The 24698-nt window shown below is 38.9% G+C and overlaps 1 protein-coding gene across 3 annotated transcripts in view; it reads left to right on the top strand.

Moving 5' to 3' along the window:
* The window catches only part of LOC132106029 (gastrula zinc finger protein XlCGF8.2DB-like), a 146342-nt gene that overhangs the window by 106823 nt on the left and 14821 nt on the right, over window positions 1–24698 (top strand). Inside the window, exons 1-3 of one of the 3 annotated variants that reach the window (XR_009424017.1) lie at window positions 19989–20107; window positions 22019–22083; window positions 22744–22991. The exons of 1 other annotated variant lie outside the window; for it this stretch is intronic. Coding sequence is in view for 1 of the 2 variants with exons in the window: in XM_059511629.1 (XP_059367612.1) it covers window positions 20023–20107 (85 nt within the window). In the remaining variant the exon portion in view is untranslated. Of the gene's footprint in view, window positions 1–19943; window positions 20108–22018; window positions 22084–22743; window positions 22992–24698 lie in introns of those variants that run through there. One more of the 3 variants, XM_059511629.1, reaches the window with a different exon arrangement.

Raw genomic sequence — 24698 nt, 5'->3', positions numbered from 1 at the left:
CCCTCTTCTGCGTGCTCTGCATCTGCCTCTCATGTGTGCTCTGCCTCTCCCTCTTCTGCGTGCTCTGTTTCTGCCTCTCCCTCTCCTGCATGCTCTGCATCTGCCTCTCCTGTCTGCTCTTTCTCTTCCTCTCCCTCTCCTGTGTGCTCTGTCTCTGCCTCTCCCTCTCCTGCATGCTCTGCCTCTCCCTCTTCTTTCATCGTGCTCTGCATCTGCCTCTCACGTGTGCTCTGGTTCTCATGCGTGCTCTGCCTCTGCCTCTCCTGTGTGCTCAGCCATGGGTATTGAGGGTGGAAGAGAGCGCTGTTCATTAACTCCCTCTCCCACCTACAACTCCTGCCAGAGCCAAGACTCGAACCTGCAACCTTCGGGTCACAAGTCCAACTCTCTAACCATTAGGCCACAGCTGCCCCTAATGTATGTTGGCTGGCCAATCAAGCTCAGAATATCATGGTCCGCAAACCACTTGGAAATGCTTTTGGCACTGTGGGCAGGTGCAAAAGTCCTACTGCAAAATGAAATCAGCACCTCTATAAAGCTTGTCATCAGATGGAACCATTAAGTGCTCCAAAATCTCCTGGTAGATGGCTGCATTGACTTTGGACTTGATAAAAAAACAATGGACCAACACCAGCAGACATCACAGCACCCCAAATCATCAGTAACTTCGGAAACTTCACAATGGACTTTGGATTCTGTGCCTCTCCAGTCTTTGTTTAGACTCCAGATCTTGATTTCCAAATGAAAAGCTAAATTGACTTTCACCTGAAAAGAGGACTGTGGACCACTGAGCCAACAGTCCAGTTCTTTTTATCCTTACCCCAGGTGAAATGCTTCTGATGTTTTTCTGGTTCAGGGGTGGCTTGGTTCTAGGAATGTGACAGCTGTAGCCCTTTTCTTGAAGACATCTGAGTGGGGTGACTCTGTATGCGCTGACTCTGGATTCATTCCACTCTGATACAGCACTCTGTGAACAGCCAGCCCTTTCAGCAATGATCTTCTGTGGCTTACCCTCCTTGTGGAGGGTGTTGATAGTTGTCTTCTGGACAATTGTGAAGTCATTCAGAATTGTTTTATTTTCCTAAGCTTTAAGTCGTAACCATCAGAATAAAAAATACTATTTAAATATTTCAGTTATTGTGCAATGAATATAAAATACAAGAAAGTTAGCTTTTTTTAATTAAAGTGTTCATATGATGCTGCTAAAAAGAACATTAGTTGGTGTATTTTGTGTAATAAAATGTGTTTATGCAATTTAGGGTTCAAAAACACATTATTTTCCACATACTGTACATTATTGTTTCTCCACTATGCCTCGTGTTTCTGAAACGCGTTGATTTTTACAAGGCTTATCTGTCTTAAAAGCGATGTGTACTCCGATTGGCCAGCTATCCAGTGCGTTGTGACTGGCCGAATACCTCAAGCATGTGACCGAAATATGCTTAACATATTGTGATGCCCTGTCCGATCGGAGCGACGACACATAAACATAAAACCCATTATAAATGTGATATAAACATAACTTCAAGTCGTGTCCTCTTTTGAAAGACCAAAAAAACTAATTTTGCTTTCTCAATGAAACAGCAGCACACGGCCTTGGTTGAGCCATGGCGGGATTGAGAATGGTGTGACTAGCGGATTCTACAAAGGAGCATCCGTTGGGCTTGCGGTAACCACATGTGATGACCCTGGGCTGGACTCTGATATCATCCTCTTTTGGAAGGCCAAACAAAGTTTTTCGCTTACACAGTTAAACACAGTGTCTATAAGACATGGCGGCAGCGGCAACAACAATACTACAACAACGAGAATAAAAGGTACACCACCTTTCTTTGTGTGAACATTTGGATGGCGTTATGCAAATCTTCCAACATAGTGACGTAGAGATGTGGAGGCGTGTTAGAATGAGCCATTTTAGGGGGGTGTGGTTGACTGTTAACATTTATAAAGAATATTTCTTTGAATTTGAGAATTTAGTCTTTGCAACTTTACAGATCTTCCATTAAACCTACCATTACAGTCATACAAATGCAATTTTCACTTGTTTGCAGCTGTACTTGAAGAGACCACCCAAAACACTGTAGCTCATTTTATTTTGTCTGCAAAAGTCCAGTGGAGGGAAACCTACATACTATCTTGTGGTTGGGCTACAAAAGAGACGTCTGAATAAGCTGTCTGAAGGTGTACAAGATTCTTGCTCAAACAGTGCCAATTAACTTGGTCCTGAAATTGATCAAATGCTCAAGATCTGTGCTGGTCTAGTAAATTTTAGAGGTGAACTTATTTCAAGTGTATTATTAATTAATTTCACATTTCAAAAACTGCAATGAGGTACAGCTACACTTACAGAACCTCTTATCTCTGATACATAACACTCAACAGGTAAAGAGCTGAATATACTTGTATTCAATCAATCTGAAAAACCTTCCGACAACCAGCAGAAATGTAATATAAAAATAATTATTAACACTAATTCATTAGTGTTTTTTTGTTACAATTTATATAAAATTGTGTGTCTGTATATATTGTGACAGGGTGAAGAAGTACACGACACGAGGATGCAGGTGTAGCTTATCAGACCCGAACCAGACAAATTAAAGAGTCGATCAGGACTGTGGTTGAAACACGAGCCGAATTCCTCAGTAAGGTTGTAAATCATTCTGTGCCACAAGTCTGAAGCAAGATAACCAACCAACCAACGCTTTCACAGAACAGCTTTCAACATTAACACCATTAGAACAATTATTGACAATTTCATTTCGGAGAAGAGATTGTCAAATTTGGGGCAAGTAATCAAGATGCAATGCCGCCCAGCACATGTAAACCCATGAGAGTAATAAACAAGATCCTTGGATTGACTTCCCCCCACCCAGCAGAACCAGACTGAAATTCCTAAGGGGGCCTTTGAACCTCTGGTCCCCACAGAAATTTTTATGTCAGAGAATGGCACAGAAACTGTCTTTTCTACATATATATGGACCAAAATGAACTCAAAATGACTTATAAATGAATCAGTCCATCGATTAACTCCATATTCATTTATATATAACCCACATATTTGACTATCATGTTATAATCACTTTTATGTGTATGTCTTTTAATAACTATTGTATAGCTTAAGGATACATATTCATGTTTAGCATTTACGTGTTTGAATCTGTTAGCTTGAAACAGTCCTGACCATCAGTTATTTGTCAAATGTATCATATTCTTGTTCTAGGATCATGTCCAAAATTAGACCCTGCAAGAGCAGGAAAATTCGGACCATGTGCTTGATAAAATAACATATGATTTTTGATACCCCTGAGCAAAGACAATATCTAATTGGTCAAGACAACATTTGAGGTGTGGCCAACAGGCCAGTTTCAATACTTATGACACCATCAAATTTGGCTTTTAGCTTTGCTTCTGCTATTAGTCATGCCTGTTTTTAGTTTGCTTTTAGCCTGCTTTTAGCATTTGCTTTTCAGCAGCTGCTTTTAGACATCACTGTTAGCGTTCTTTGAGTGCGGTTCCCGCGTGCTTCAGCCTGCACGCCTGCTGCTACTTAGCCACGATGAGAAGAAACACCACCTAGTCTCGTCAAACTTTACTTCTGTACTTATACTTTAGTTTATTTTCTTTTCCGTTGAGAGTTTCATGTTCTGAGTTAAGTTTTGTAACGCCATGTCTCCGAGTCTGACCTCGACTGCCCGTTCAACTTCAACCAGCCACACAACTCTGCGTCTTTAGCCAACGCCCAACCACGGGCTTCCCAAGACGTCACCTCAGCGACTACTGAACTTCCAGCCAATCAGCAACCTTGGGAAACCCCCTTTCGATGACAACAACGAGAGACCCTTTACACAGGCAATGCAAGTACCTCCAGACAGATCTATGCTGGTGTATCTAATATAATTTTAACATTTTTAAGAGGAACTCAATGCGAGGGTTAATTAAGTGATTGATGGTTGTTCATGTTTATGCAATTTAACGTATTGCTGTAAACTTGGGATTCCACATTTTCATTCTCTTAGACTCATCTTTCCCTAACTTTCGATCTTCCTGCAACTTGTGTGAATGTGTGAGTGTGTGCGTTTATGTGTTAGATTAGTTTATATGTCTTAGATTTATCTAATAAAGCCTTATTCATATTGAAAAAATAAGTATCTTGTGTTTTGTGCTTACAAGTTAATGTCTTAAACTGCCGATCTTGTTACTATGCTAATTGATAATGTTTTCACTATAGTTTGGATATTAATATTCAGTGCAGATTTGATGTTAAACTCGTTCAGTGAATCACAGGGCATCTCAGTGATCAGCCGTGAAACAGTGATTCAGCTAATTCAATTCAATATTGCTTTATTGGCATGAATGTAAATGATACAATATTGCCAAAGCTTAGTGTACATATATAGAAAAAATTAATTATAACAAAAAAATAACATCACAGTAATGGAACTGATTATTATAACATCTTATAATATTAAGCTGTAACAAATTATAACATTTGTGTGAACATTTGATACAAACATAGTAAGGATCACTGTGGTGCACAATAGGGTCAGACACACTGAGAACACGTACACACACTCGTTCACCTGCTGTCTCTCAGGCTGTGGAACGTCCACACATATCTCGCAGCCAGTGCTGCTGTTGTGTCCCTCTCCTAATATTATCTTTAATTGTTCTGTTTCACTAATGGCTGTAAAGTTCTGTATTAAATTCGTGAATTTGCTGAAGTATAGGTCTCTTATGGACGTGTATTTCTGACAGTGCAGGAGGAAGTACATCTCTGTCTATTTGTTTGTTTTGTAAGCGTTAGGCCTACTAAGTGCGTCTAATTCTGTCTAAAGTTTGTACAAAGTTTGTCTGAGACTTTCTGCCGAGCAGCTAAGTGTTAACCTAAAAATGGAACTTCTCTACTTGATTGTGACATGGATTTTATTATGTTTGCTGCTTGCCCACGATTCAAAGCAGGCAGCTACCCAGGGAAGTACACGGTACAGCAGAGAACAATTGCTTCATCTTAGCTCTGGGAACTTTCCTAGTGTATCAGATATAACCTTACACTTACCAGACTGTATACGAAAGGATTATAAATCCGGACCCTTGATATGGCAGAAAAGAAAGAGGAAGCGGGGAAAACGCAGAGGTGTCAGACTTCGCTTGAGGAAGCAGGGAATGAGACGGATCCCCCTGGCCACGATGATAACTGGGAATGTGCAATCCCTCAGGAACAAGGTGGATGAACTCCAGGGAAATGTCCACCTACAGAAGGATTTCAGGGAATGCTGCATCCTGGCCTTCACGGAGACCTGGCTGTCCAACCGGGATAATGACCGAGATCTGTGGATTGACAGCTTTGGATCACCTGTTCGGATGGACCGGGAAGTCAGTACAACGGGAAAGACACTTGGTGGCGGGGTATGTGTGTACTTTAATAGACGGTATTGTACCTCTGTGACTGTTCGAGAAAAAATATGCTTGCCCGATATTGAACTCCTGTCTGTGTCATTGCGACCGTTTTATTTACCACGGGAGTTCCCACAAATTTTCTTACATACACCCGAGGGCAAATGCCACCACCGCTTGCACTGTGATTTCTGATGTTGTGCAGAAATTACAGTCACTATCCCCAGACGCGCCAAACTTCATTCTAGGCGACTTTAACCATGTAACCCTGAAAAAGACTTTAAGAGATTTTTACCAGTATGTCACCTGTCCTACCAGGCGGGGAAAGACACTGGATCTCTGCTATGGCACACTAAAGAACACTTTTAAATCGACGCCACTACCCCCACTGGGCTCCGCAGACCATAATTGTATACAACTCCTCCCCACTTATCGTACTGTCCTGAGAAGGGAAAAAGTGCAAACTAAGACAGTACAAGAATGGACTGAGGAATCAGTTATGTGCCTCCAGGAGTGTTACGATTGTACAGACTGGGATATTTTTAAAGATTCATGTAAGGACTTGGATGAAATGACTGATGCTGTTTGTTCATATGTGGCCTTTTGTAGAGATATGATTATCTCTAGCAAACAAGTAAAAATATACCCTAATAATAAACCATGGGTGAATAGGTCTATAAAAGATAGTATACAAAAAAAAAGACATGCTCATAAGCAGGGAAATGCCTCGGATCTACATGCAGCAACTAAAGAGCTTAAAAGTGAGATATATAAAGCAAAACTAAGATATAAGTCTAAACTTGAAAAAAATCTGGCTGAAAATAACCTTGGCTCTGCCTGGTCCTGTATGAAAACAAAAGCAGGTACCCAGAAGCACAGTAATAGTAGCTATGTCTTTCCAGAGGGTTTTGGATCAGAGGTGGAGCTTGCCAATGCTTTTAACTCTTTTTATACACGTTTTGATAAGTCTGATTTTAGCCAGGAGGTCCAGGGACTCCAACATAAACTCAAGGATAATAATCAACATTTCAATATCACATATGAAGATGTAGAAAATGTGTTCAGTAGGACAAAGATAAATAAGAGTCAAGGACCTGATAACATTTGTGGGCGTGTGATTAAAACATGTACAAGAGAGCTGAGTCACATATTCCAATTTATTTTTAATAAATCATTGCAGACGCAACATGTACCTAAAATCTGGAAGGATGCTTTAGTGGTCCCAGTTCCAAAAGGTAGTAGTTCTAAAACACTCAATGAATTTAGACCTGTCGCTCTTACTTCAATTGTAATGAAAAATTTAGAAAAATTGATAAAGCAACATATTTTAAGGATAACGGAACATGCATTGGATCCCATGCAATTTGCCTTCAGGCCACGCAGGGGGGTAGAAGATGCCACTCTCACTCTGCTTCATTTGCTCCTCAAACATCTTGAGGGAAGTGGGTCCCATGCACAAATTCTTTTTATTGATTTTTCATCTGCCTTTAACACAATTCAACCATATATTTTAGCCAACCGTCTTATTGAGCAATTTGATCTTTGTCCTAGTCTTGTTGGTTGGATTCTGGATTTTTAAACAAAAAGAACACAGAGAGTAAAGGTGAATGGGGCTCTGTACGGTCAGCTTTGCTCTTCTACAGGTTCACCACAAGGGTGTGTGCTCTCACCCCTTTTGTTCATTTTATATACCAACATGTGTCAGAGCAAATATGTAAACAGGACCATTATTAAATATGCCGACGACACCATCATATTGAGTCTGCTCCATAAAAATGATAGAGGCCATGGTCCAATACTTGAAGACTTTGTCCAATGGTGTGAGGAGTCGCACCTTCAGTTGAACATACCCAAAACAAAGGATATGTACATTGATTTTGGAAAAAACCCGGGATATGAGGCAACAACTATAAATGGCCGACTAGTGGACCGAGTACAATCCTATAGATACCTAGGGACAATTATTGACTCTAAACTAAATTTCCAGGAGAATTGTGAGGCTGTCTGTAAAAAAGGGCAACAGCGTCTATACTGTTTGAGAAAATTGCACCATTTTAATATAGACAAGACAATGATGACATTATTTTATCAGTCTTTTATTGAAACCGTCATATCATTCTCCCTGGTGGCATGGTTCGGTTGTGTCTCAGTCAAGTACAAGAATCGTTTAAACCAAATTGTTAAATGGTCGAGTAAGCTGACTGGGGAGCTCCAATTGCACCCCACAACTCTGTATGTAAACCAACTACAGAGGTTAGCTATGGCCATCAACAAAGATAGTCTGCATCCTTTTAGTAGGAAATTCCAGTATCTACCCTCTGGACGGAGGCTAAAAGTTCCTGGTTGCAGAACTACAAGATTTAAAAACAGTTTTGTACCAGCAGCAATCATTCTGTTAAACAAACTGTAAAATTATTTGCACAAAACGCATAAGCACTTTGGTCATGTACTGTTCTCCGTTCCTTGTTTTTACTTAATTTTTATTTCCTGTTTTTTATATGTTTTAATGTTGTGTGTGTTGCATGTTGTGTCTTAAGAACGCCCTGCCTCTTAGACTGCAAAACTAGTTTACCTACGGGTACCAATAAAGTAACCTGAACCTGAACCTGATTAAATTACAAAAAATAAAACTTTTTCCATGATATTAAATTTTTTGAGATGCACCTGTATAGGATGTAAACATTGCAGCAAAATGTTTTATAACTGACTGCTCTTAACATTGGCATACACATGAATACAATTAAGTATTAACAGCAGCACAAATGGGAATAGAATATATAGCAAAATAATAATAATAATAATAATAATAGTAGCAGCAGTAATAGTTGAGAGAGAGTGTGTGTGTGTGTGTGTGTGTGCGCCAACAGATTTGTACTGTTTTAAATCCTTTATGATATATAGTTATTTGTGAATAAAAGTATGCTGAAGTTTTGATAGTGCTGCATGTGTATTTGTGTGTGTGGTGTAAAGGCATGTGTATGTGTGTGTGTGTGTGTGTGTGTGTGTGTGTGTGTGTGTTTGTGTCTGTGATCTGTGTGTGACACACACGCACAGGTTCCTCCTATTATAAGGGTTAATTTATAGTTACTTAGAGCCACAGACCATATTAAGAAACTGTGGCAGGTCTTTCTCATTGCTGTCTTCCTACCTCCATGACACTTGACGCTGCTGCAGCAGCTGAGCTGTCTGCACTGGGTCCAGAAACATTATAGTTTTGAATAGATGAACACATGATTCAGACAAGGGAGGCCATAAGCAAGCCAATGGCTCATATTACATCATCTAACTATCGAAGATGCCTATAATAGAAGCCTATGTTCCACCCTATCTAAAGATTTATTACATACTGTAACCTATGCATGTATTACATTTTTTACTTTAATATATAACTAGCTACGTATTCAGATTTCACTACAAATGTCTACAGTACTATGGCTATTGCTATAGTTTTTTTGACATGTTAGACTATATTGCTAGTGGCCTACAGCAGTCTGTATACCCGGTGCTCTGTCGATTTGTCCTACCATGTCAGACTTTGGTACCTTTCATTAAAACTGGGTAGTACAATTCTACAATGAAAAATGCTACTGTAAAGTTATGGTTTATTAATGTCTACACCTACCACAACCCTAAACCTACCATTACAGTAATACAAATGCAATTTTCACTTGTTTGCAGCTGTACTTGAAGAGACCACCCAAACTCTATGTGTGCTCATTTTATTTTGTCTGCAAAAGTCCAGTGGAGGGAAACCTACATACTATCTTGTGGTTGGGCTACAAAAGAGACGTCTGAATAAGCTGTCTGAAGGTGTACAAGATTCTTGCTCAAACAGTGCCAATTAACTTGGTCCTGAAATTGATCAAATGCTCAAGATCTGTGCTGGTCTAGTAAATTTTAGAGGTGAGCTTATTTCAAGTGAATTATTAATTAATTTCACATTTCAAAAACTGCAATGAGGTACAGCTACACTTACAGAACCTCTTATCTCTGATACATAACACTCAACAGGTAAAGAGCTGAATATACTTGTATTCAATCAATCTGAAAAACCTTCCGACAACCAGCAGAAATGTAATATAAAAATAATTATTAACAATTATTCATTAGTGTTTTTTTGTTACAATTTATATAAAATTGTGTTTGTGTGTGTGTGTGTATATATTGTGACAGGGTGAAGAAGTACACGACACGAGGATGCAGGTGTAGCTTATCAGACCCGAACCAGACAAATTAAAGAGTCGATCAGGACTGTGGTTGAAACACGAGCCGAATTCCTCAGTAAGGTTGTAAATCATTCTGTGCCACAAGTCTGAAGCAAGATAACCAACCAACCAACGCTTTCACAGAACAGCTTTCAACATTAACACCACTAGAACAATTATTGACAATTTCATTTCGGAGAAGAGATTGTCAAATTTGGGGCAAGTAATCAAGATGCAATGCCGCCCAGCACATGTAAACCCATGAGAGTAATAAACAAGATCCTTGGATTGACTTCCCCCCACCCAGCAGAACCAGACTGAAATTCCTAAGGGGGCCTTTGAACCTCTGGTCCCCACAGAAATCTTTATGTCAGAGAATGGCACAGAAACTGTCTTTTCTACATATATATGGACCAAAATGAACTCAAAATGACATATAAGTGAATATCAGTCCATCACTTAACTCCATATTCATTTATATGTAACCGACACATTTGACTATCATGTTATAATCACTTTTATGTGTATGTCTTTAAATAACTATTGGATAGCTTAAGGATACATATTCATGTTTAGCATTTACGTGTTTGAATCTGTTAGCTTGAAACAGTCCTGACCATCAGTTATTTGTCAAATGTATCATATTCTTGTTCTAGGATCATGTCCAAAATTATACCCTGCAAGAGCGGGAAAATTCAGACCACATGCTTGGTAAGATAAACATATGATTTATGATACCCCCGAGCCAAGACAATATCTGATTGGTCAAGACAACATTTGAGGTGTGGCCAACAGGCCAGTTTAAATACTCAGGACACCATAAAATTTGGCTTTTAGCTTTGCTTCTGCTATTAGTCATGCCTGCTTTTAGCTTTGCTTCTGCTATTAGTCATGCCTGTTTTTAGTTTGCTTTTAGCCTGCTTTTAGCGTTTGCTTTTCAGCAGCTGCTTTTAGTCATCACTGTTAGCGTTCTTTGAGTGCGGTTCCCGCATGCTTCGGCCTGCACGCCTGCTGCTACTTAGCCACGATGAGAAGAAACACCACCTAGTCTCATCAAACTTTACTTCTTTTCTTTTCCGTTGAGAGTTTCGTGTTCTGAGTTAAGTTTTGTAACGCCGTCTGTGACCTCGAGTGCCCGTTCAACTTCAACCAGCCACACAACTCTGCATCTTCAGCCAACGCCCAACCACGGGCTTCCCAAGACATCACTTCAACGACTACTGAACTTCCAGCCAATCAGCAACCTCGGGAAACCCCCTTTTCAATGACAACAAAGGGAACCCCCTTTACACAGGCAAAGTACCTCCAGACTGATCTATAATGGTGTATCTAATATAATTTTAACCTCATTGAGGAACTCAATGCGAGGGTTAATTAAGTGATTGATGGTTGTTCATGTTTATGCAATTTAACGTATTGCTGTAAACTTGGGATTTCATATTTCCATTCTCTTAAACTCATCTTTCCCTAACTTTCGATCTTCCTGCAACTTGTGTGAATGTGTGAGTGCGTGCGTTTATGTGTTAGATTAGTTTATATGTCTTAGATTTATCTAATAAAGCCTTATTCATATTGAAAAGAGAAGTATCTTGTGTTTTGTGCTTACAAGTTAATGTCTTAAACTGCCGATCTTGTTACTGTGCTAATTGATAGTGTTTTCACTATAGTTTGGATATTAATATCCAGCGCAGATTTGATGTTAAACTCGTTCAGTGAATCACAGGGCATCTCAGTGATCAGCCGTGAAACAGTGATTCAGCTAATTCAATTCAATATTGCTTTATTGGCATGAATGTAAATGATACAATATTGCCAAAGCTTAGTGTACATATATAGAAAAAATTAATTATAACAAAAAAATGAACATCACAGTAATGGAACTGATTATTATAACATCTTATAATATTAAGCTGTAACAAATTATAACATTTGTGTGAACATTTGATACAAACATAGTAAGGATCACTGTGGTGCACAATAGGGTCAGAGACACTGAGGACACACACACACACACACACACACACACACACACACACACACACTAGAGGTCTTCACAGTGCACCCGAGACCCGCTGACCCAGGACCCGACCCGGGACCCGTACGGGTTCGGGTCTATATTTTAAATGATCAGCCGGGTCCGGGTCGGGTCCGAATCTATTACCTCGGGTCCCGGGTCTGTTAAACATTATGTGTAATACCCGTGCGATTGGAGTCATCGAACTCGGAGAACACCCGGCCGTAATCAAAGACTGCTTGTGTTTTTTGTAACTTGCAACTTGTAAAATTAGGAAAAGAAAAGAGTGAGCCCAAAAAAAGTGATCTCTCTCTCTCTCTCTCTGCTTTTAGAATCAGAGCGCGTAGACTCAGAGTTAATACAAGTGCACGCACGGTATTAATGCTTGCAGACTTGACACACTCATATTTAATATATTTCAAATCAGCAACACAATCTGAGGTGAACTGTAACATGAATGTTTTCTATGACGCTCAAATTCATCTTAGGTTGATACAGCTAGCACGCATGTGCAGTCTCCAGCGCATTTCATGTTTCTATGGCAACTAGTGAGGGACACTTCGACCGCCAAACTGCGTTTTATAATTTTCTCCCGTTTTTATAATATTATAAATGAACCGTTTAATCTTAAAGTTTTAGTGGTCAGATTCAGACTCGATGCAGAGCAGAGAGCACAGAGATCAGATGATAGCAAATAAATAACGTCAGCGGCCATGGCATTGCACGAGCGATCGATAGTTCAAAAGGGCAAACAGTCGAAGTTATTATGCGAATTAACTCGAGTCAGAATGCACAGTTGCATTTGTCATCCGTCACCGTGTCATCAAGTGGACTTTTGAAGCTGAAATAATGAGTGGATTCAGCTTGGACTTGGAATAACGAGAGGAATAACATGGATAACTATCTTGTCTGAGGATTGTAATGCATCAAAGGCAGTCAGGTACAAGGAAGAGAGACTATGGCTCCTTAAATTAGGTAAGACAAAAAGCTGTATTTTTCGCAACAGGTTTATTGACTTATAATAGCAATTTAAGCTGGAATATGTGACAGTCGGGTCTGTGTCTTCCTGGCGGGTTCGGGTCCAGATTTCAAATAATATACGGGTCCGGGTCGGGTCCGGGTAGGCATTTCTTGAATCTACACGGGTCCGGGTCCAGCTTTTGAAATATTAGACGGGTCCGGGTCGGTTCGGTGTAGTACATTACGGGTCTCTTTCGGGTTCGGGCACAAATTTTTGGACCCGTGAAGACCTCTAACACACACACACACGTTCACCTGCTCTCTCTCAGGCTGTGGCACGTCCACACGTATCTCGCAGCCAGTGCTGCTGTGTGTCCCTCTTCTAATATTATCTTTAATTGTTCTGTTTCACTAATGGCTGTAAAGTTCTGTATTAAATTCGTGAATTTGCTGAAGTATAGGTCTCTTATGGACGTGTATTTCTGACAGTGCAGGAGGAAGTGCGTCTCTGTCTCGATCTTTCCTGTCTGACAGTGAGCACACACTCTCAGCTCTTTCTATGTCTGCCCGTCTCGATGGCTAGACTGTGCTCACTGAGCCTGTACTTGGTCAGGATCCGTCTCTGCTTTGTGTCTCTGACACTCTGGAGATAATCCTCATATTCATAATCAGATTTTAGAGTTCGATAGAATTGTAATTTACTTTGTGTTTTAGTTTCTTGATCCCAATGTTCCAGATATGTATTATTAGATTGTTTGATAATTTGATTGATTTTTATGTTTGGATGAGAAGCAGTGCTGGTCTGAGACTGGTTAGTGTTAGTAGAGTTAGTCAGGTTAGTAAGTCTCAGAAATAGCTGACTGAGTGAACTCTTTTCAGGGTTCAGTTCTTGGGTTTGTAGCGCTTTAAAATGTAGCGATTCTGTGGGACTTGATTTAAGATGCATCCAGAATTTGAGGGATTTTTTATGCATATCGATAATCAATGGGAATCGGCCTAATTCTGCCCTACATGCATTATTGGGTGTTCTTCTTTGTAATTTTAGAATCATTTTGCAGACTTCTGTGTGTAGGGCTTCTGTTCAGTGTCTGTCCCATCTAGTGTGTAATGATAGGCATTCTATTGAGTAACCACAAGGTGGCAGTATAGCCTTTTCCTTCTGTGTGATGCTTATGTTGTAGATAGACGAACAAGAGACAGAAAGTTGTTGGACATACCATGTTGTGGATGTCTATAAAATTAAAATATAGCTTGCAGCTCACAGAAGCTAGCAGCACAGATGTTCATGCGTGACTTCTTGAATAACAGAAGGCCGAACATTACATGGTACCAGGACTAGGGTCAGGAAAAGAACTGATGCAAGATGGATGCAGTAAAACCACCAACTCCGCTGAAAATGACGGGGAATGTGGACACGAACTGGCGAACCTTCAAGCAACAATTTCAGCTCTACATTGCCGCGGTTGGAGTTGATCGTCGGGCGGAAGAAAGTAAAATAGCCCTTTTGCTAACCATTGCATGAGCAGAGGCTATTGAAGTATTCAACACCTTAGTATATAATGAACCCGACGATAAAGACAAGTTTGACGAGGTTCTAAAGAAGTTTGATGAACACTGTCTTTCGAAGAAAAATGAAACTTACGAGAGATACGTATTTCGTTCTCGTCTCCAACAGCCTGGTGAGTCGTTCGATAAGTATCTCACTGATCTCAAAATAAAAGCTCAGTCCTGCAACTTTGGTGATCTAAAAAAAACTCAATGATAAGGGATCAGATTGTATATGGGACAAATGAAAAGAAGCTAAGAGAAAAGCTGTTGAGAGAAGCGGATCTCACACTGGCAAGTGCAATAAAAATATGTCAAGCTAATGAGCTGGCAAAGCAACATGCTCTTACTTTTCAAGCGGCACCATATGACCAAGAAAGCGAGTCCGTGAATGTAGTGAAAATGAAAGGAAAATCACAGTTCAAGTTCAAACAAAAAGACAAAAAGAGAGACGATGATCAAACACAGTTTGACTGTAAGAAGTGTGGTGAAACGCACAGACCAAGACAATGCATTTGGAAAAACATGTGTAAAAAGCAAAATCACTATGCGAAAATGTGTCATACCAGAAAAAAAGATACACATAGTGCAGGATGACCCAGATGACAGTGATGATTTGAGCGAGACATTTTTCATCAAAAAAATGTGTGAGAAAAGCTACGTACAGCCCCAAAATGCAAGTGACACAGAGCATGCTGTACGTGCAGTAAAAGATGATAAATTGACTGCACCTCTTATAGTCAATGGGACATTAGTAACCTTCAAAATTGACACCGGAGCCAAAGCCAACTTGATCAATGAAAATGATCTGAAAGCACTTGAAGAGAAACCAAAAACAGTTGCAGACAAGGCAATGTCATTAAAAGCATACAACAATCAGCCAATAAAAACTATGGGTAGTTGTAGGCTCAAATTGACCGCAAAAGGCAAACAACACCACTTGATGTTTACAATAGTGCCAAGTGGACACGAGTCGATCCTTGGAGACAAAGCATCTGAAGATCTTGGACTCAAGAGGATCTACCAGATCAACAGTGACAACATAAAAATAGACAATCAAATCAAAAGGCTGTCACAAAGCGAAGGTAGTACAAGTATTGTGAACAAATACGCGACTGTCTTTAAATTGAGAAGCTGTTACAGAGAGTGAAAAAGTACGGCCTAAAACTAAAAAGACAGAAATGTCTTGGAGTGACAGAAATGACATTCTTAGGAGACAAGCTCACAGCAAACGGCGTGCTTCCAGACAAAAAAAAAGTGCAAGCCATACTGAATATGCCGGCTCCAACTGATAAAAAAGGAGTTTAGCGAGCAATGGGGATGGTTAACTTTCTGGGTTAATTAATTCCCAACCTCTCCTCAAAAACTAAATGCCTCAGAAAACTGCTGCATCACAATGGTGCATTTGAGTGGACCACAAAACATGAAAAGAATGGAAAGAACTGAAGAGAACTGTGACTGCTGAACCAGTTTTAACCTACTTTGATCCAACAAAACCAACCAAAGTCTCCACTGATGCATCAAAAGACGGACTAGGAGCCATATTGCTACAAATGAAAAGAAAAATGGCAACCTGTAGCATATGCATCAAGATCAATGACTGAGACTGAAGACTTGTTATCCCACAGACCATGCGCAAGGACATGCTTCACCGTCTTCATGAAGGACACCTGGGAGTGGAAAAATGTAAGAGAAGAGCATGTGAAGCCATCTACTGGCCAGGTATCAACAAAGACATAGAGGAAATGATTGAGAAATGTGACATCTGCCTCAGACACCACTACAGACAAGTCAAGGAGCCAATGCTGGTGGCCGACTTTCCCACAGCTCCGTGGCAAAAAGTGGGCACAGTTTTATTTCATCTGTATGGCAAGGACTATCTTCTTGTTATAGACTATTACTCGAACTTCCCTGAGATTGCGCAACTCTCCAGCACCACCGCACAGTCTGTTATAGTGCACATGAAAGGGTTCTTTGCCAGACACGGAATCCCACAATGTGTTGTGAGTGACAACGGTCCGCAGTATGACTGTGGAGAGTTTAAAGAGTTTGCGAAGCACTACAGATTCAAGCATGTTACCTCAAGCCAATGGTCAGGCTGAAAAGGGAGTACAAATTGTTAAGAGACTACTGAAGAAAGCCAAGGACGGTAAGACTGATCCTCACCTTGCTTTACTTAGCTACAGAGCTGCGCCTCTGGAGTGTGGAGCGTCCCCTGCTGAGCTGCTTATGTGTCGCAAGCTCCGCACCACACTACCGCAATTGCAACCAGGACGAGACAATAACAACTGGATTAACAACAAAAAGAGACTCAAAATCAGTCAAAAAATGGCCTATGACAGAGCTACAAAAAGTCTGGAAACTTTTTGTGAAAAGGACACTGTGAGAATCGAGGGACCTAATTGCTGGGACAGAAAAGCGACCGTGCTCAGTGAAGTCGGACCTAGATCTTGCGTTGTGGAAACAGAGGATGGAGAGTGAGGAGAAACAGGGGGAGTCTGTTAAAGACTAATGAGGACACTGACAAACACGGTGAAACTGAATCTGAAAAACAAAATGATACACCAAATGCATACCAAGCTGAGCCTAATACCACAGCCTCTCAAATGACTGAACCAATCAGAAGGTCTACTAGACCTAGAAAACCACCTGAGAGACTTATTGAAAAAGTATAATGCTTTACATTGTTGTTTAGAGTAGAGTGCCTTGTTATTGTTATTTCTTTATGAGGTACTTGTATTGTGCAACATGTTGACCTTTTGCATGTTCGTAAGGCTTTATTACAAGCAAAAGTTAAAAGTTAAGTAAAAAAAAAAGAGCTGTTTAATTAACCTTTGTTTTATAACTTTGGAAAGGGGATGTAATGATAGGCATTCTATTGAGTAACCACAAGGTGGCAGTATAGCCTTTTCCTTCTGTGTGATGCTTATGTTGTAGATAGACGAACAAGAGACAGAAAGTTGTTGGACATACCATGTTGTGGATGTCTATAAAATTAAATATAGCTTGCATTTCACAGAAGCTAGCAGCACAAATGTTCATGCGTGACTTCTTGAATAACAGAAGGCCGAACATTACATAGTGTAGCTCTGATCACTGAGTGGACCCCAAACCTCACTTCCATACAGCGCTATGGGCTGAATCACACTATCAAAGATTTTACACCAAATTGGAAGAGGTATTTCAATATTTTGGAATTTGTTCTTGATTGCATATAGAGCTCTTCGAGCTTTATCTTTGCCTGCTCTGTTTCCAGGGCGACGCTGACAAGAGCACGGGACACGTGTCACAATATATATATTTTTTCAGAAGCTTCACCTTCTTTGTAACAAAATCATCCACTATAACCTAGGAAGTGTTTGTGAAAAAAAAAATTCTGGAGGCGTTTCATGTGTAAATATCCAACTTCAGGTGATCAGCTGATGTCCAGATAACCAGCTCGCAGCTCTGCAGCCGCAGGCACATAATTGCTAGCTGGATCTTAAGAATAAATGTACATTTTGTTTTAATGATGGTTCAGAAATATCTGTTGCAGTAGTTTAGGTACTAAAAAGAAAAAAAAAATCACCCACCTGGAAGTAGTGTCCACTTCACCCACTGGGAAGGATGAGATACTTCCCATCATTTAAGCTTCTAGTGTCACTATTTGGCCGACCAAGAAACTCTGCAAGTCTTAATCTCAGAGAGCTGTGCTGAGTTCATATTTCTATATGGTCAGGACACACTGTCAGGCCTCCACAAATTGTATATCAGCAGTTGCAAACTGATATAAAACTCATTGAAAAAAAAATTGTGAATATCAAAACAAAAACGGCTGATGGGTGGAATGAGACACAAATTAACTCTCTGACAGCAGGTGGCACTTTTTACCTTCCAAAGAATTGCCGCTGCTTGGCTGCAAGTTCACCCTGATCTAGCGACACATTAGCATCCTCCAGCTGTTTGTATTTCACCTGACATTGAAATCAAACCCAGGCCCGGTGATGTGGGACTTTAAGACTCAGAATTACTGATAACCCTCAGAGCTTTCAGGATTGTTCATGTAAAAAGGACTGATAATGATTACATCTTAGTGATTACACATGTAACAAAACGTCTTCAAAATAACATCTCGTAAACCTTGAGTTTACAAGGCAAACAGCTAGTGAAACACAGTCATAAGACAAAACAACAATGGAAAATAGTATAAAACAACTATAATATAATTGAATATAACTGACTAATCAATAAATGAAACAATGAAATGGCTACATAAATGACTATGATTAATATAAACAATGATATAATTAAATAGAGTAATAAGATGATAAGTGATTATAAATGAATTAATAGTTTACTTTAAAATATATACAGTATTTTAACTCTACATGATATGGGTACAACTGGAAAAAAAAAGATGTGTAATATTTAAATTCCAATTGTGGACAATTAATCTATTTGTATTAGATTTTTGTTATATTATAATTTTATTAGTAGACCGTTGAAAGAAAAAGCACGATGAAAAAAAAAGTTTTTATATCATATAGTTTTTGCATGCTAATGTGAAAAGTCATAGTTTTTTTCAGTACATTGCTGGAATAAATCAAATCACAATCGGAATACTTCTGTCATAGAGTATGTTTTCTTTTTTGTTTCCATGTAGTCTGAGCGTGTGAACGGGGCTTTTATTTTGGTCTAGCGATATGACATCATAAAGCCGCGTCGCGCTGCTGCGTCTCTGACTCCGCTTAAGAACGGTTTGTGTTTATTAGCATTTAAGAGTGTTTACATCGATAACTATCAGACAAAATCATAGTTTTAGAAGAACTGTAAAATTGACTGTTTTTTTTATCAATTAGTGTATTATTGTTATATGTAACATTAATTAACATTTAATCTGTGTACAAAGCGCATCCAGTTCTGCAGGTTTTACGAAGGTAAATGTAGAAAAAGTCTTTTTTAAAAGACCCCTTTTCAGATTGTATTGATTAAACCCTGCTTCTTTAGTTTATTTCTTACACTAAACCAAAATAAATGAATAGACTGAGGGAACATTAAATGCATATTTTCTTAATGTAAATGTCTAGGGAGCATACAATGAGTTTATTAGCAATAAACAATTAAACTCATGTATTTTTAATACCACTTTCAACCAAACTCTATTACTATTTCATTAATTAATATAAGATGACATAAGCAAAATGATAAAAGTCGTGTTTTCTGTGAAACATAACTAAATGAATTAGTTTGATTAAAAGAAGAACAGATATCTGCCAATGGGCTTAGATTCATAAACTTAATTAAAAGGGAAAAACAGGATTTCTTTTTACTAATTTGACCGATATATGTTCTTGTTTTAAGCAAAAACGTGCTTAATTTTATTAGCTTGATCCCATCCTGATTATAATGTTTAGATGTTCGTATTGGGAAGCAAAAATACAGAGGAAGTATATTTGCAGTGAATTAAACATCTAATGCCATGACTGTGAATTTAATTATTTCTGCTCTGGTTTAAGACCTTTTAATGTCTTAAATTGTGGAAAGGTGTATTAAAACCGTAATAAGACCTGCAAAACCATGATAAAAGAAAAAATGTTGTCTCATTTTGCTCCTTTTACCGTGAATTCAAAACACAAATTCAAGTACTAAAGGGTGAAGCAGACATTTTCTGTTCAATTGAGTTAATTGCTTGCCAAAATGATTTCCCCCCTTTATTTTATTCCAGTTTTGACTGTCAGAGTCTTTCCAGTGCATTGACTACTTAACTAGAGAGCTAATTGATCTGCACCAAAATATATAGTTTGGATTATTATAATTTTTTTTCTGTTAATTACTCTCATATTTAACATGACATTGTATTCAAACACACAGAAAAAGTCTTGATGAAGCAGCAGAGATCCACATGATACACGCACTATTATAAAGATGGAGTTTATTAAAGAGGAGAGTGAAGAGATGAGGATTGAAGAAGCATTCAGTGTGAAACAAGAAGATACTGAGGAACAAACAGGTTGGTTTTTATTCTCAAAGATTAACTCCTTATTCAAATGTTGACTTCAATAGAAATGTATTATATTTGCCTTGGAGTTATATACTTTGCTTATAGCGTATACTTTTTATATACTTTAGTTATAGCCTATACCAAGGGTAGGCAAGTTCAGTTCTTAGAGAGCCGCATTTAGCTTCAACTTGCCTACCACTGGCCTATACTTCGAGTTATATTATTATTATTATAATATAATTATATATAATATACCATAGTGACCTGAATATAAGACGACTCCTTTTTCCAGATGTACCTTTTGAAAAAAGCCTTTTTTCCAAAAAAAAAAAAAAAAAAAAAAAAATATATATATATATACACACACTCTACTAAAGGATTATTAGGAACACCAGTTCAATTTCTCATTAATGCAATAATCTTGAAAAGGGAAAAACATCCAGTATGCTGCAGTCCTGTGGGCGAAGATGCCTTGTTGATGCTAGAGGTCAGAGGAGAATGGGCCGACTGATTCAAGCTGATAGAAGAGCAACTTTGACTGAAATAACTTCCTGTACAACCGAGGTATGCAGCAAAGCATTTGTGAAGCCACAACACGCACAACCTTGAGGCGGATGGGCTACAAGAGCAGAAGACCCCACCGGGTACCACTCATCTCCACTACAAATAGGAAAAAGAGGCTACAATTTGCCCGAGCTCACCAAAATTGGACAGTTGAAGACTGGAAAAATGTTGCCTGGTCTGATGAGTCTCGATTTCTGTTGAGACATTCAGATGGTAGAATCAGAATTTGGCGTAAACAGAATGAGAACATGGATCCATCATGCCTTGTTACCACTGTGCAGGCTGCTGGTGGTGGTGTAATGCTGTGGGGGATGTTTTCTTGGCACACTTTAGGCCCCTTAGTGCCAATTGGGCATCGTTTAAATGCCACGGCCTACCTGAGCATTGTTTCTGACAATGTCCATCCCTTTTTGACCACCATGTACCCATCCTCTGATGGCTACTTCCAGCAGGATAATGCACCATGTCACAAAGCTCAAATCAGTTCAAATTGGTTTCTTGAACATGACAATGAGTTCACTGTACTAAAATGGCCCCCACAGTCACCAGATCTCAACCCAATAGAATTGGTATGGTAAATACTGGTAAAATGTACCAACTTTTTGATATACTGTAAATATAACAGGTAGCCCATCTGAATTATAGGCCTATAACATTTAGTGTATCCATCTCATAGGAGCCTACCAAACAAATTTTCACAGTAGAAGTGAAATCTTATTGTAGTCTTCAAATGTGGGTACTGTCTTACGTTTTAAAATATCTTACAGAGGAAGTTTGTTCCCATCACGCTAACATGATGGTCTCGACTTATGCCGCTGTAAGCTTTTCTTTTGTTTTCACTCGCGATCTTTACAACCCACATTACATTGGTTTTCATGGCACACTTATTTTATGTATATTTGGCGCCACCTATTGTTGTGGTTGTATTACTGACATGTCAAAGTATGGCCCCTGAATATCCACCTTATTTTCCACGTAAGTGCGAGCGCTGCCATTTTCAAACTATAATGTCAGATTTCCAGTACAGCAGTTTCGCTAATAGTAGTTGTATTGTGATTTAGTAGTTTCGTGGTCACTGTGTTGATTTTACAGGCTAGTTTACTTGTAAAATGGACCACAGAAAGACCGGCGTACTTCGTGTAGTTAAGGGGTGTCATAATAGCTGCTTCAAGAGTAAAACATACCTGCAAGACATTTGTTTTGACTATAATCCATGCACCAGAGCTGAATGTGGATGGGGGCACCCTATGATTTGCACGCCGCTCCAAAGGGAGAAGAAGCTCGTCAGTTTTGGTTAAAACTAAAAGCCTTAAAGAAATTTCCATACGTTTGCTCTTTCCACTTTGCTGATGGCAGACCCACCGATAATCATCCATTAGATGAGAAACGATGCTCCAGTGAAGACTCCGAGGCGATATCTCGTCAGGATATATCCACAAACAGGTACGTTACAGCTTTTGTTAAGTTACATGCACTAACAAAAGACATTGTTTAAAATATTTCTTTATCAAAGACGCTCCTATTGGGCATGAATAATATTTAGTGCTAAACTGAAGTTGTTGATAACAGTAGAAAACTGTGACAAAAAAGTGCATAGAGGGATAGCAAAAATTAAAATTCTGTAACTTACTTACTCTGGAGTCGTTTTAAACCTGTGTTTATTTCTTTATGCTGCTGAACACAAATGAAGATATTTCGAAGAATGTTTGTAACCAAGCAAATCTTGGGTCCCATTCACTTCCATAGTAATAAGATATAATACTATGGAAGTGAACAGGATCCAAGCATAGTTTGTATATTAACATTATTCCAAATATAGTCCTTTGTGTTCAGTAGAACAAAGAAATTTCTACAGGTTTAGAACAATTCGAGGTTGAGTTAATGATGAAAATGTTCACTTTTGTGTGAACTATCCCTGAAAGCCAGGTACTGTGATTGTATTGAACAGAAGTGCCACTGTACTGTGACTGGAACACCATGGTGCCATGTACAAAATACTTTGCTACTTTTTGTAAATAGGGGGTGGAGAATTGATCAGTTTCTCCTGAGCATCTGACTGACTTCAGTGTTGTGTTTTGCAGATGATGAGCAAGGTGACCATGAGACCAGGGACCCTTCAGTACAGTGATGCCTGAAGTCCAGCCATTGACAGACCACACTTATGCCTCGGAGAATAGAATAATGTTACACAAGGCAATACAGTTCCACAGTGAAGATCCATTAGCCCTCGCCATTCTCAAGAATGTCACTAGCTCTTTACTCTACACTGTTAAATTCTACTCTTCCAATTTTAAGATGCACATAATGAAATTGTTGAATGAATTTTTTGTACATTCCTGTCTATCTTGATAGTATACTTTCATGCACATTATTTTCTATTCTATATTTAATTTTACATTATACACCTTTTTATATTTTATTCTTATTTTTATTGTTTACTTTTATTCCATCCTTCCTATATTTATGTATATTTCATCTATGTTGTATTCTTCAATAATTGCACTCTCCATGGAGCGGACCTGACTCACATTTCACTGCTGGTTATGATCTATATAATCGTATATGTGACAAATAAAAATCTTGGATCTTGGATCAAATTCTGATGACCATGATGAAGCTGAAGTTGAGATCTTGCTGAATGCTTTGAGGAGGAGCACATGAGTCTACATGTCAATCATGAAATTTAGGATGGTGTAGTAATTTTGGATACATTGTGTAGTTGTTTGGAATTATTCAGTGTTACCATTACATATACTGTTTTTACACAAATATTTTTTAAATATCTAATATTACTTCTTTCTCCTTATATATGCACACACACAAACACACAATTAAAATGTCAAAGTGCAGTTTGTTTATATTTTTCCCCCCACTGAAAATGATAGTTTTGCAATGCTAGGTAAATAATGGTCAATTTTTTTTTTCTTTTAATTCCGGGAACAAATGGAAAACATTCTTTATAGTACTGTAAAATTAATAATTGCATCCAAAATAAAAAGTTATCAGTGCTTTTATAATTCGCCTTGAAGCCCCGTCTACTACGAGCGACAAAAATACAAAAAAAGTTATTGCAGGCCACTTCTTAATTTCATCCTCCCACTGTGTCATACACCACAGGTGTGGTAAATATTTACCATCATGGTGTATAATATTGTTCTGTGTGTGCGCCCACCATATCGCTCCTAAGCTCCTTACCTACCGGCAAGTGGAACGGAAGTTTGACACATTATAAGGAAATAACGTCATCGTATCTACTTTCCCGTTGCAAAATAAGGTGGATAAGACGACCGCATTTTTTTCAGATGTATTTCCAAGGAAAAAACATAGTCTTATATTTGGGTCAGTACGATACTACAGTCGTGGCCAAAAGTTTTGAGAATTACATTAATATTAGTTTTCAAAAAGTTTGCTGCTAAACTGCTTTTAGATCTTTGTTTCAGTTGTTTCTGTGATGTACTGAAATATAATTACAAGCACTTAATATGTTTCAGAGGCTTTTATCGACAATTACATGACATTTATGCAAAGAGTCGGTATTTGCAGTGTTGGCCCTTCTTTTTCAGGACCTCTGCAATTCGACTGGGCATGCTCTCAATCAACTTCTGGGCCAAATCTTGACTGATAGCAACCCATTCTTTCATAATCACTTCTTGGAGTTCGTCTGAATTAGTGGGTTTTTGTTTGTCCACCCTCCTCTTGAGGATTGACCACAAGTTCTCTGGGCAGTTTCCAGGCCATGGACCCAAAATTTCAACATTCTGGTCCCCGAGCCACTTAGTTATCACTTTTGCCTTATGGCACGGTGCTCCATCGTGCTGGAAAATGCATTGTTCTTCACCAAACTGTTGTTGGATTGTTGGAAGAAGTTGCTGTTGAAGGGTGTTTTGGTACCATTCTTTATTCATGGCTGTGTTTTTGGGCAGAATTGTGAGTGAGCCCACTCCCTTGGATGAGAAGCAACCCCACACATGAATGGTGTCAGGATGCTTTACTGTTGGCATGACACAGGACTGATGGTAGCGCTCACCTTTTCTTC

The sequence above is a fragment of the Carassius carassius genome, chromosome 26 (assembly GCF_963082965.1).
Source record: "Carassius carassius chromosome 26, fCarCar2.1, whole genome shotgun sequence".
NCBI lineage: Eukaryota > Metazoa > Chordata > Actinopteri > Cypriniformes > Cyprinidae > Carassius > Carassius carassius.
Note: the sequence above shows the minus strand (reverse complement) of the source record. Positions and strands in the feature narration are given on the sequence as shown.